Below are 15,118 nucleotides of genomic sequence, written 5' to 3'. Positions count from 1 at the left end.
TAAATTCTAGGTGATTCTTGTATCACAAGTGTATCGGCGATATTTCAATGATATTGCCAACATAGAGATATCACAAAAATTTGATTATTAAAAAAAAAAAATAAAAAAAATTCCATTTAAAATTTTTTATGAGCACATTGTTGTATGCAGTTTTCAATTTATCGTTGCTAATATTGATAATATCTCAATATTATCGCTATCGCAACATGCGCGATATCAACACCACAATCTTTTGTTTCCTTTCTAGTTGTTGATGATTTCTTAGCAAAATATCGTGAGTTGTTGATATTCTGCAATATCAATGGATGTTTGGATGGAAGGTTGGATGGACGATTGGATGGTTAGATGGGATGGTTAGACCGTTTCTTACTGCGACACATGCTTTTAAGCCCCCATTAAATGGAAACTGATTGTGTCTACATTCTTTTTACAATTTTTATTTTATTTTATTTATTTTTTAATTCCTAAATATGCAAATATGTGTATTTTAGCATCTCCTGAAGTTTCACTGAAAATTATATTGTTTTCTCATGTTTTCCCAAATTTCCAATTATCAACGATATTGTTTCTGTATCCCCAGCCAGTGAAACTTGTAGCGATACCGATACTTTGAACACTGATAATATGAAGGAAACCACACTGGTGCATCAAAACTGCCATTTTGCCTTCTCTATGATTATGGTCATTTTCCTGTTGTGAAACCTCCAACTTTTTTAGGTTCTTATTTATGATTTCATAACATGTACAACTTTTTCCCTTTGTGAATAGCTATCATTATCCTAATGGAAAATCCTATCCATGCACTAGCCAAATAATGCCCATTTCTGCAATATGTTTTATTGGTGTTTCCACAAGATGTATTTGACTTTATGTTGAATTTTTATCTTCATAGGGTCGTTGTTTATCACTGATTCAAGCTGCATCAGAAGTACATGAGCAAGGAGCAGTCGATGATAGGGATACTTTTCTGCATGGTGTTAGAGATCTCTTAAGCATTCATTCAAGTAAGCTGCATCATCCTCTTGTTGAATCACAGAAAGATATCCAGCTTCTGTTTGCAGCTTACTAATGTCTGTCTTTATTTTCTAGATGGTCAAGGTGGTGTAGCAACGTATGTCTCAGCACCTGGCATTGTTCAGCAAGTATCTGGCTTGCATTCTGACTTGCTGTCTCTCCAGTCGGACCTGGAAAACTCCCTTCCAGAGGCCAGAAACAGATGCATTAATGAGCTGTGAGTGATCCTTCATTGTATATGGAAAACAAATGCTCAGTTTTAATGTTCACTCTCCGTGTGAATGATTTTTCTTTATGAGTGGATTGACCACAAAATAAACATTTAAAAAATATGCTAGTATTTCAGATTTGTTCTAAACTATTTTATGGGAAGTAGTGAAGTACATGATCCTGCTTTATTGTCCAGCAGCTTGATTTATCAATTTCTCATACTTGTAACATGCATTATCTAATGTGAGCTTTGCTAAGTGCACACGCGTGCTCTATAAAGTGCATGTGCATGCCACACAGGTGCCAACATGGCACCATATGTTCGCAGTCAAATCCATCCATATGAACAACACCACTATATCGATGCCCTTGTCCAAGAATCAGGTTGATCCACTTGGCAGGTGAGCCTCAGTTAGCAAAACAAATGCATGGCTCCTAAACACTTGGCTGAAGTTTTCTAACTGTTTTCTTGAGAGCCACTTTCTGATATCAGGGCCCACATACAGAGTAGGCTAGATTTATTTTTGGAAAATGATGAAGAAGGCCGGACCAACCTAATGGATGGATTGGATCGCACACTTGTGTCACGTTGGCACATGTGTGAACATGAGCTTTATTGCACACTCATGTTGGACCACCAAAGCTTATGTAATATTATATACAAAATAACTGTCACAGGCCAAGAAACCATCATCCTTATTTATATTTTTGTTCTGTCATGTTCTCTTGTTGTTCAGTAAGAGTACTTCTCATCTGACCACTATTTTTGTGGGATCTTATTTCGAGATTTTAGTGTAGAACTGCACTGTCCAATTCTTCTATTCTCTAGATACATATCATGGTTTCCACTGTGTATAGTTTGTTTCCTTCTTCACTTTTATGGTTCTTGGTTATGCATTGTATAATCATGTTCCTTTCTTGGTTTATGTATTCTCTGGAGTATGTTTCTCGTTCAATTATTTCGTATAGATGTGTTTTCATTTTGTGTAGGATTGTATGTCTGATGAAACATGTCGAGAAAAATGCACTGCCTCACCTCATAGTTCAGTAAGAAGGGGGAAACAAAGATTTTCCTAGTGACTACGTGATTGGAAATCCAAGTACATCAAGATCAGATTTCAACAACCACATGAATAAAGCACCAAGACATTAATTGCATGTGATTGGTTTAACTATGTGTGTAATCACTAACCACATTATTATGTGCAATTAGTTGGCTAAGTGATGCCATCATTATTGTTAGGGTCGGTTGCATTGTGAGGAGGGAGATGGGAAGCAATACAAGTGACAATGTGTGCTTCCAGAAAAGCAAAACGACCTTTTCCCCTTGTGAAAATGAAAAACAAAATTCCTTAGGTAAGGGCTGTCAGCTTCTCAAGCTATAACAATGATATCAACCATGACCAACTTGCCAATACACTAATTAAGTTCTTCTTCAGAGCTTAATACAACGTCTTTCAACTGTTCCCATGTTAAATATCATGTATGAGGAATTTATAGGCTACGTGACCCAAGACTTTGCATGTTATACGTCTGTTTTTAATTCTAACAAGTGGGAGCCATGCTTCAGCAATCCAGACCACCCTGGTCTTTTAACGCAGGGGCATTTTCACACCGGGCCCAAGTGGGGTGGGCGGCCCGTGTGAGGCGAGTGGCTCGTGTGAAGCGTAACTCATGCGAAGTGGGGCCTGGGCTATGAGATAAAGGGATTGATTCACCATGCTCTAGCAGTTCGAGCTTTTAGAGCAAGTGATTACTTGTCCTGCATCAAATTGGTATTAGAGTGGGATATCTCGTATTTAAGACTCCTCACCAGGGGTGATTAATGTAGGGGCATTTTTACACCGAGCTCGAGTGAGGTGGCCTGTGGGATGCAGGAGCACTCTCGGGGTGGACGGCTTGTATGAGGCGGGTGGCTCGTGTGAAGCAGCCCCCACCTGTGTGAGGCGAGTGGCTCATGTGAAGTGGGGCCCATGAGAGGGGGTTCGGCCGAGAACCTAACCCATGAGATGTGGGGCCTGGGCTATGAGATAAAGGGATTGATTCACCATGCTCTATCAGTTCGAGCTTTTTGTGCAAGTGGTTAATTGCCCTACATCATCTTTTGCATCCCATCATGGATGAAGCATGCCCAAAAGATCTCCACAATAAGACAAGCATAACTTTATGCTTTTCTAGCCTGCAAATAGATGACTACGAAGAGAAATACATTGCCTGTCCATGCTCAACTAGGAAAAGAGGCATGAGCATTTGGTGACTATTAAGAGTTGACAATAATTGTATATAGACTTTTTCTCATTTGAGAGGACGGAGCAGTCAACATGCAAGGACTGAAAAGTTATACTAAGAGAACCTCTAACAGCAACATAGGATAATGATCTTAAATGTGTTCAATAAGAGCTAGAAGAGAGGAGGCGAGGAGTAAAATTTGTGCAAGAATTCAATTGCGGAACTTAGAAGGGGCAAGGCCATGATTATTTAGAGAGGAAGTGATCGAAGAAGGCAAGAGGAATCTTGAAAAAAAGGCTGGGGATATGTGGTTAGAGATGGCTTCACATATGAAAAGAGTGCAAGAAAGTGCTTGGTAAATCTAAAGGCAGGAAAGGCACACATAAAAAGCAGGTTGGTGGGTGAGGTCCAGTTGTAATAAGTAGCAAGGAAGTACAAACTTGGAAAACATCAAAACATATAAAATCATTACAATGAAGTAAAGAAATCAAAGAGGCTGAATCTTTGAATGAATTATAAGATATGTTAAAGCACTATAGAGGGAGAGAAGATATCTACAAATACAATAACTTGATCTGTCTCTGACCGTGTGGTGTGTTATCCTAGGATTTGGGTAAGGGATGATAAGGTACCCTTAATAAGGTGAGGCTGGGTATTATAGCAGAAGTGTGGAAGAGATTAGTCTTATCGATAAAATTTTGCTAACAAAAAATGCCGGATGAGTGGAGGAAAAGCATTGTGGTACCTTTTACAAGAAGATAGGAAATGCACCATATATCAACTATCATGGGATCAAACTCATTGAGTCCCAAGAAAAACTCTTTTGGGGGGGGGGGGGGGTTGAAGAAAAGACTATTTTAAGAAACAACTTCATATCAGGGAGATCAACAGTCTAAGCTATTTTTTTTTTACTCAAACCATTGATGATGTTTACTGAGTCGAGGAAGAATCTGTACCAAGGTGTCCCGTATCGGTATCGGTTGGCGTAACGGTGTCCTCCAAAACCGATACGGAGACGGGGGCGTAACGGTGATACGGGGGCGTAACGGCCTTTTTACCAAAAAAATATTAAAAAATATGAATTAAATCCAGAATATTCTAAGCATTCCAAATATGCATTCATTTATAAATTGGAACATGTTTATGGTGGTGTAACGGTCCACTCTTTGGTGAGAAGTTGTATTGGACTGTCTGATAAATTTATGAACCAGATAACCTAAATTTGACTACAAAATTCATATATTTAATTTTCTAACTATCCACTATCAATGATAGATATATTAGAATGAATGTAAAATGAAAATATCTTACATTAGGTGTTTGTAATTATTTTTGAGGAATTTCTCGAACATACCTGTGGTCCTGTGCAGTGTGGTGCACGTGACTGTGATAGTGTAATTCCTGTCTATGACCTGTCATCCTCAAGTCAAGAATATTAAAAAAATAATTAGTAGTGTCTGATATACTCCCCTGCAACTTGATTAAGGATTACTTGATTGGTTGTCAGGGGAGCTATTTTAAATACAAGTTCGGCAGTGTCAAGTGTGTGCATGGCTTCTTGCAATAATACTGTTGTGAGCTGTCTGCTGCAAATACTTACCTTAACACAAATATATACTCACAATCACAAGTCACCACCAAAATGAAAATCTGCTTTTTTGTGGTTGCTCGACCTCCACATCATCGTCATCGTCACCATCAGGCTGAGGCTGTCCAATAGGTGTAGGTGCTACATATCCATAATATCCAGTGCCAGAAGGAAATACTAGATCAACGAAACTAGAGGATGACTGATCCTGACTAGGCAACGACTCTGACCTGGAGTAAGGATATCCACCAGTGCCCGTTGAATAGCCATACTGGTGCCCATACTTAGGCTGTTGAGAATCTTGAGATTGAGAGTGCGTCTGCTGTGATGAGTAACTTGGATTTGGATCTGGATATCTATAATCATATGGATATTGATCGGGAGGGCTACTCCAACATGAATGTGATGGAACAGGCTCAGTATAACCATCATAATTCAATTCACCATAAGAATATCCATCATAATAACCAAGACCATGGGCCTGCTGATGTTCCGAACCTCTCGGACCCGGTGCACCACTAGATGTACCCACCTCCTGCTGGCTGTATCGTGACTCGGTACACTCATAAGTCCGACTTCGTGTACCATCTCGTCGATGTTCATCGACATCGTGATCTGTAGACGACTGTATAGGGCGCTGAGCAATACCAGAAGTGCCAGCACCAGGGGCAGGGGGGTCATCGTCTTCATCCGACACAGTCACGCTACCACTGCTCGTACTCTTTTGTTGATCTTAAGCCGTATCCATACGTGGCATAAACGCTGCCCCTCTTACTGGGTCCAACACATCTGCACGATTCTCTTGTTGCGCTCTGCGTATTTCTGGGTCATCAATTTCCAATTCTTCACTATCCTCTTCAATTTGCTTTTCCCTTGTTTCCAACCAAGGTAGAAGTGGGTCATCCTCATCATAAATATTATCCAAGTTTATTGGACAGTAGTCTCCTTCATCAGCAGCTGTAATGCTCCTATGATGTCGTCGCATTCTTAGTTTTATATTGTAGTGCATGAAGACAAGTCTATCTAATATTCTAGTCTGCAATCTATTCCTATTCTTTGAATGAATGAGCGCAAAACAACTCCAATTCCTTTCGCAGCTAGAGGAAGATGTTGTCTGGCTCAAAACTTTTACTGCAATTTTTTGGAGAGCCTTCGTACTCTCTCCGAAATTAATCCACCATTCGGCCGGTTGCAATCTAGATACTGCATGCTGTGCAAGAGCATCTCCAAAGCTACCAAGGCGATTTCCAAATGTATCTAATTCATTTAATGCCTTTATTTGCAGATCTAAGTCAGGCTCTAATCTCTTTATCACATTTTTTAGCCTGACACGAATTTCATCATCCGCAACAAATGATTGGGCATATTTATACCTAGGATTTAGGTAGTAACCTGCTGCATGAAGATCGTGATGTAGTTGTTTTGTCCATTTCTTGTCGATCATCTTTCAATAAGTCTCCCAACTTCTACAATCACGTTGAATTGCAAACTTTGCCTTATCCACGCATCATATAGGAAGCCCATGGTAGGTGCTTCATCGGATTCAACAAGACGGAGTACCCTCATTAGTGGCTCCATCACCTTTAGGATCGCCTTGACCTTCTTCCAATATTTGTTGTCCCGTATGGTGTTCGCAACTTCGACCGGTGTTCCTGATGTCTTCTTCTCATGTTTTGTGTTGAGCTATTCTCGGGAAGCGAACATCTCACTCAACTCTTCCCTATGCTGGAATAAACTCTCTAATGCTATAAAGTTTGTTGCGAATCTAGTCGCCGCAGGCCTCAACAACTCTCGTCCTTTCGTGAACTTTCTCATTATTGCAACTACTTGATTATGGTTGTAAATAAATGTCGTCACTTCCTTTACCCTTTCGACCATTTCCTTAACATTCTTCTTCTTCCCAATATCTTCCAATATAAGATTAATACAATGGGCAGTACATGGTGACCAAAAAAGATGTTTTCTCTTATCCATCAACATATGTCCTGCAAGCTTATATGTTGCTTCATTATCTGTCACAATCTGCACTATATTCTCCTCTCCAATCTCGTCCACAACTTTATCCATTAGTCCATTAATATAAGTAGAATTTTTTGTTGCCTCTGAGGCATCAATTGACTTGTGGTATATAGTTCCTAAGTGGCAGTATACCATGAAGTTGATCATGCTGCGTCTGGTTGGGCCAGTCCAACCATCACACATGATTGTGCATCCTCTGGCTTGCCATACAGGTTTAAAGGTAGCCACGTATACTTTCACATCTGCATACTTTGCATCTGTCCATTTCCCCCTAATCTCCTTAGCTGTGGGAGCTTTTATTCCTTCACCTGCTTCTTACCACCTGCCAATATGGAGAATTGGCTGCGTTAGGAGGTATGTTGGCATGTATAAATAACTTTGCTGCTGCTCTACCTAATTTCTCAACGGAAGTTCTACTCCACATTTGTTTTATCTTCTTTTGTTTAGTTGATTCTTTCCTAAATAGGATTGGATCAATAGAGGGTCTCCTAGGCTCATTTACTTCTTCATCCAAACGTATAGGGGTATCACGTGAAGATGTCTGTCGTCGGCTCCCAAACATACGTCGTAACCCACCAAACCTACCCCCCCCCCCACCTGCAGAAGCAGTTGCACTTCCAGTTGCACTCCCACTCCCACTCCCACTGCCCCTCCTGTATCACGCACTGACCCATGCGTGCCAAACATGCGGCGACGTTCTTCCTCTTCACGAGCCAGACACAAACTCTCTCTCCTAGCTATAGTAAATTCTCGATCTGAATCTTCGTCAGAATCAATAATATCTTCATCACGAATACCCATATATTCAGGACCAAACACTTCCTGTCAAGCTGCATCCAAAATATCATCTTTCTTCTTTTGTACAGCAGCACGTTTACCCTTCGACTCATCCAGACTAGCTTGCATTAAAAGCATTATCTCTTTCGGTACTCTACTACATGGCGCAACTTGACCCTTTCGATGTGCCAAATGTTGTTTGAGACGGGTAATTCCACCAGTCACTAGTCTATCACAATACTTGCACTTCATTTGGTGCTTAGTACCACCAACCCTCTCACAATGTTGCCATCCAATATCATCACTTACTTGTTGTTGGCCAGACCCAGACATTTCTTTAGGTTTAGGTAGACACTAGATAATTAGATATGAGTATGAGTGTATGACCTATGTTAATAAAGATGATTTTATATTCTAACTAAACCCTAAGAAGCTCCAAGGCAAAACCTGTCCAATATAAGCAAATAAAAACATAAAGTCACTAATTCGAAAATAGAAAAAAATTATAAAATGACACCCTAAATCTGTAAAATACACATTAACATGTTCTACTATGATTAACACATCACATGGCATGATTAAAACAGTAAAACAATCATTAAAAAATTATTTTTTAAAATTTAAAAAAAAGGGCCATAATTAATGCGTAAATAGAAAAAAATATTAAAAAATTATAAAATGGCACCCCAAATCTGTAAACTGCACATTAACATATTCTACTATTATTAACACATCATATGGCATGATTAAAACAACAATACAACCATTAAAAATTGATTTTTCGAATTTTAAAGAAAAGGGGCAAAATTCATGCGTAAATAGAAAAAAATATTTAAAAAATATAAAATGGCACCCCAAATCTGTAAAATGCACATTAACATGTTCTACTATGATTAACACATCATATGGAATGATTAAAACAGCAAAACAATCATTAAAAATTGATTTTTTGAATTTTAAAAAAAAGAGGCAAAATTAATGCGTAAATAGAAAAAAATATTTAAAACATATAAAATGGTACCCCAAATCTGTAAAATACACATTAACATGTTCTACTATGATTAACACATCATATGACATGATTAAAACAGCAAAACAATCATTAAAAATTGATTTTTTGAATTTTAAAAAAAAGGGGCAAAATTCATGCGTAAATAGAAAAAAATATTTAAAAAATATAAAATGGCACCCCAAATCTGTAAAATGCACATTAACATGTTCTACTATGATTAACACATCATGTGGCATGGTTAAAACAACAAAACAATCATTAAAAATTGATTTTTTGAATTTAAAAAAAAAGGGGCAAAATTCATGCGTAAATAGAAAAAAATATTTAAAAAATATAAAATGGCACCCCAAATCTGTAAAATGCACATTAACATGTTCTATTATGATTAACACATCATATGACAGGATTAAAACAACAAAACAACCATTAAAAATTGATTTTTCGAATTTAAAAAAAAAAGGGTCAAAATTCATGCGTAAATAGAAAAAAATATTAAATGGCACCCCAAATCTGTAAAATGCATATTAACATGTTCTACTATGATTAACACATCATATGAGATGATTAAAACAGCAAAACATATTAAAAAAAGTATAAATACCTATTTTTGACAAATTTATGAAAAATGGCCCACCAAGCTTTGATTCAACAAAATCCGCAATATAATGTGTTTTTTCCTCAAATATCCAGCCAAGGTTGGTCGAAATTAGTATTAGAAGGAGTGAGAAACAGTTTGGAAGCAAGAAGCTTTAAAAAAAATAAAAAACGAAGCTTAAAATGCAAAAAAAAAAAAAAAAGACCGTTTTTTGACCGTTACGGCTGACCGTTACGGGCCAGTAACGGCCGTTACTCCCGTAACGGGCCTGTATCGGCCGATACGGGTACAAAAAACTGTAACGGTCGATATGGCCCCGAAACGGGTAACGGTTCCCACTGTTACCGTTACGTATTGGCCGATACGGCCGATACGTAACCGATTTGGCATACCTTGATCTGTACATGGTTTTTATAAATCTGGGGAGTACCTAGGGAGGTCAAGTGACAGGTAACGAGCAAAGGGGTCTTGGGAGCATTGTTCAAAGTATCCCTAATATTATCCATATCTCCAGCTCGGCAATACCAATAGCACTAGTAGTATAAAAAGTTCCAGGTGTCAACGAACTATCACCAAGTATTGCCAATGTATTGCTGATATTTTTTACTCTGTAAATTCTAGGTGTCGCTTGTATCGCCAATATATTAGTGATATTTTGATAATATTGCCAATGTGTCGATATTGCCAAAAATTTGTTTATTAAAATAATTTCCATTTCAAAATTTTTTATTGGTGGATGGTTGTAATGATGAAATGCATGTTTGTATGTGTGTATATGTATGCTTGCATGGATGGATGGATGGATGGATGGATGTGTGCATAAATTGAAGAATGGATGGACGGATGTGCACACGCGCGCGAGTGTGTGCATGCATGGATGGATGAATGAATGAATCATGCATGTGCGTTTGTATGTATGTGTGTGCATGCATGGATGGATGAATGAATGAATCATGCATGTGCGTTTGTATGTATGTGTGTGCATGCATGAATGGATGGTTGGATGGATCCACCATTTCCCCTATGTTTCCCCAAGTTTCCCTGAGTCAACAATACATGCTTTTAGGCCTTGTTAAAGGGAAATTATTATTTGATTCCTAAATATGCAAATTTCGCTATTATTGGATTCTTAAATATGCAAATATGTGTATTTTAGCATCTTCTAAATTATTGAGAAATTTCATCATTTTCTCCATGTATCTCTAATGTTTCCCTGAGTTTACATGCTTTTAGACTGTCATTAAAAAGAGCTTATTATGTATGTGTCTTTTTTGCAATTATTTGATTCCTAAATATGCAAATATGTGTATTTTAGCATCTCTTGAAGTTTCATTGAGTAATTCCACCATTTCCTTGTGCCCCCTGATGTTTCCCTCAGTCAACGATATATTTCTGGGTATCAGCGACAATATTGGCAATATTGATATTAGTCTATGATACTATACTATGAACACTGCTTGGGAGTATTTATCAACATCATTAAATACATGTATGAGGGTATTACAAAACTAGGAATGACTTGTGGTGAGACTGATGAGTTCCTAGTAGCAACAGTTCTTGGTCTGTGGTTGACATTGAGCCAACACCTTTTTACACTTGCTATAGATGAATTAACTACTACCATCCAAGATGGGGTCTCTTGGTGTTTCTTGTTTGTGAATGGCATGATGTTGTTCAATGAGAGTAGAGAGAGGACATGCTAAATTGGAGATTTGGCAGAAAGCTCTAGAGACTAGAAATTAGCAAAACCAAGACAAATTAGTTAGAATGCAACTTTAGTATGAATAGAGGTGAGCTAAAATTGATAACCAAGAGATTACTCAAAGCAATTTGTTTCATTAAGTTGGCTCCATTATTTTGGAGAATAGGAGATTGATGTAGATGTTATCAATAGAATTTGAACTGGGTGAATGAAGTAGAGATGTGCCTTTTCACTGTTGTGTGATCACTCCATCCTATGAAACTTGGTGAAATTTATATAAGAAAGCTACTCGACCGGCTGTTGTATATCAGGCTAGTGTCAAACAACCACTTTCTCTAAAAGCTCAATTCGTTAGAAGATGGTGTATCAATGTATATCAACGGACATTAACACTCTCCCACACGTGTGGGGTGGAACTCCGCACGGGAACGTATTGTGCAAGGGTGGAGGGACACTCACAACTCACACCCAGGTGGAGAGACAATCACAAATCACACCATAAACAGCCCCCCGTGGGAGAATATATTAGGGAGCCATATTAGATACTCCTGGGATTCAAACTCATGACCTTCCACTCTGATAACATGTGACAACATGAGGAGAAATTGACTGTTGCAAAGATGAGGATGTTGAGATGGATATGTGGCATGAGGGATAAAATTAAGAATCGGGTCATCCAAAGCAACCTATGGGTAGCCCAAATAAAAAAATAATGCATTGTAGATCGAGATGATTTAATCATGCACAGCAAGGACCAAAGGTGGCTCAAGTAAGGTGGGGAACATTGATTATGGTTAAAGGGCCTGAAAAGAGGATGAGGAGGACTAAGATCAAAGTGGTGAGAAGGGATACAAAAGGCTTGCTCACTTATTGAGGATAGGGTCTTAAATATAAATTATTTGCAAGATAGAGTTAGTAAATATAGCCCCAAATAGCTCAGATTAGGCTACGATGATTATGATCTTCGATCTTTTCGGATTACATAGCCTTTCTATGAAATGGGCCTTTCTACGATGATTTTTTTTTTTTTTTCTCTCTAATTGTGCTTATTCATGTCATAGAAGTGTGCTCCTCTTTATTTGTGTGGCTCTCCTTCCCAAGTTTCTGGGAGGAAATTGGAAATTTGATTTCATGACTTCAAATTCATTGCTCGGTATTTATATGCATAAGATTATGAGCTTTTGTGCTGGTTTCATAATTATTGTTGTTAGTTGATTTATAGCTGCACGAAGCATGAAGCAAGAAGGCAACAGATTCAGGTGCGGGAGCGGGGAAGCGTCTATTTCATAATGTAAACATGTATAAATAGGTAGAAAGTGAGAGTCGAAAGTGCAATTTGAAGAGGGAGTGGCTTAGTTAGAAGGATCCTGCAGCTAACAGTTAATTTCTTTTACTGACAAATTAATTTTTTGAATATTAGGTAGGTTTCCTTTATTCAAACAAGTTAGGGTTGTGCTTCTTATTGGTATGGTTAGGCGTGCAAAGCTCTGTCGCAAATGTATTAAGTTGAACTTGAGCTATCCCATAATTTTCATGCTCTCAACTTGGTGCTGGAGAGCACTTTGGAATTTAGATGGTTGGATAGTGTCTAAGCATGTTGGTCCCGTGACGTTTACAATACCTGCTCTGAAAGACAATCAATTAACTATTAAATGTCACTGAATCCAATCTCGTAACATTACCAGCTTACAAATCTGAAAGGCCTTGTGATTCACAAAATATTTGTTAGTCTTCACAGTCAATATATGGTTCATGCATGATTTTATGAAAATTCCTTTTGTTAAAGCCAAATATTACTATCAAACCATAAATAGGTACAATTATATTCAAACTTATGTTCTGTTTTAATTTGATCTGTATGTTTTACCAACTTAAATTAGGATGATCTACAGAGCCAGTAACCATCTCACAATATAACTTTGTTGTCTGGGCTTCTATAATCTTTTGATTTTGTTGCTAATGGTTATCATCTTGAGATGAAATCCTCAATTCGACACAATGTGTTGGTTTATTTTCCTTAGGTGCACACTCATTCAAAAGTTGCAGCAGCTGCTATTTGCATCATCAACAACTGCACAGCCAATTTTGACTCCTTGGGTACAAACTTTTCCTATACAATCGTACTACTTTGTATTTATGCTTGTGTTGCTTATACTAATTTCTATGTTACTCATATGTCTCATGACATCCTCTGGCTGTTCTGTTTTAAGTTGAGAATGATGAAAATTATCATCGTATTGCTGATTCAATTTATTTAAAATTATACGATGGTACATCGTCGTCATCATCATCTAAACGTTGTCCCAACCAATTGGGGTCAGCAACATGAATCCTTTTGAGCTGCATATTCATATTCATGTTGGATGTTTTGCCATAAGTTTGACTCCAACTGCCAACCTGACACAACCCTCCTTTATCTGGGCTGGGAACTGGCAATGAGAGCATAAAACTCTCACAGGTGCAATGTAATAGACTATTACGTAGGTTGATTACAATCAAGTGCTATTTAAGAGGCTATTACATAGGTTGTTTACAATCAATGAGTTAATTATAGCATGGTATTTCTGAAAAAGAAAATGATTTCGTCATCAGAATCAGCATGCATGTGAAGATGAGGATATAAAAACAGTACTTACAGCAATGGCATTTTATTAGAAACCGGAAGTAACCACTAAACAGAAGAACAAACCTTTGGATATGAAAAATTGCAGAAGGGAACATTCAGGTCGAATCCAAGATATAGATCTGAGAGGACATATTACTAAGCCTGCCAAATCTCTTGAACATGGAAAGAAGTTAATTTAGGTTGTGGTATGACTAGTGTTTTAAATATTGACAATATCAACCGATATATCCCATGATATATCTTGCATCCCACCAATGCGAAACGAAACACATAAGTAGTGCGATATATCCCACATGTTTGATCTGGTGAGCATTTTTGAATTTCGATCCTTTTATTTTCTATAAATCATGTTAAATTAGTGTCGAATTGTTACAAATCCATGACTGTGCTTGTTTTGCATGAAAAATCATGGATTGGGAGCTTCGATTTCAAGATTTGGAGGAGATGGACCAAGTTGCGGAAAATTGAAAAAAAATCAAAATTTCCCAATTTCTCGCAAATCATTTGCAATCTGTATCTAAACATCAAATCAAACATGTAACCTAATCTAGTGATTCTTCTTTTGCTTTTGAATGTATTGCTTGTATTTCCACACGTCTTCTTACATTTATAAATTATATGAATAGACATTAAATATACTTGCATCAATTCAATTAGACAACACATAGATTAGGACCACATACAAAGAAAACCTATTATGTGTACTTGTTTTTTGTAATGTTTTGATTTATAAGTGTGTATTAATGTCTTTTTTAACAATCATCAAAGTTTCTTTGAAAAATTCAACCAATTTCCCAATGTTTCCCCATGTTTCCAACAATAGCGACACATTACACGATACAACCAATATATCCCATGCGATAACCGATACGTATCCATATCCCAAGAATGCGATACGTAACGCAATATCGATATTTCGAATACTGGGTATGACTGGGGATGACATTCACTTCCAACCTCCCTACCTGCTCCCTAGGGTTATGCACTGTCATTCACTTTAATTTCCTTTATCCAAGGTATCCCGTATCGGTATCGGTTGGCGTAACGGTGTCCTCCAAAACCGATACGGATACGAGGGCGTAACGGTGATACGGGGGCGTAACGGCCCGTAACGGCGCAAAATTTTTTTTTTGCCAAAAAAATATGAAAAAATATGGATTAAATCTAAAATATTCTAAGCATTCCAAATATGCATTCATTTATAAATTGGAACATGTTTATGGTGGTGTAACGGTCCACTCTTTGGTGAGAAGTTGTATCGGATTGTCTGATGAATTTATGAACCAGATAACCTGAATTTGACTACAAAATTCATATATTTAATTTTATAACTATCTACTATCAAT

At 37.6% G+C, this 15,118-nt stretch overlaps 1 protein-coding gene across 1 annotated transcript in view; it reads left to right on the top strand.

Moving 5' to 3' along the window:
• Positions 1-15,118, top strand: part of LOC131221142 (AUGMIN subunit 3) — a 126,813-nt gene that overhangs the window by 79,850 nt on the left and 31,845 nt on the right. Inside the window, exons 14-16 of the mRNA XM_058216292.1 lie at positions 893-1,004; positions 1,090-1,231; positions 13,168-13,243. Of these exons, the coding sequence (XP_058072275.1) occupies positions 893-1,004; positions 1,090-1,231; positions 13,168-13,243 (330 nt within the window). The remainder of the gene's footprint in view (positions 1-892; positions 1,005-1,089; positions 1,232-13,167; positions 13,244-15,118) is intronic.

Source organism: Magnolia sinica, chromosome 12 (genome assembly GCF_029962835.1).
Source record: "Magnolia sinica isolate HGM2019 chromosome 12, MsV1, whole genome shotgun sequence".
Taxonomy (NCBI): Eukaryota; Viridiplantae; Streptophyta; class Magnoliopsida; order Magnoliales; family Magnoliaceae; genus Magnolia; species Magnolia sinica.
This window is presented reverse-complemented; position numbering and strand designations above follow the sequence as displayed.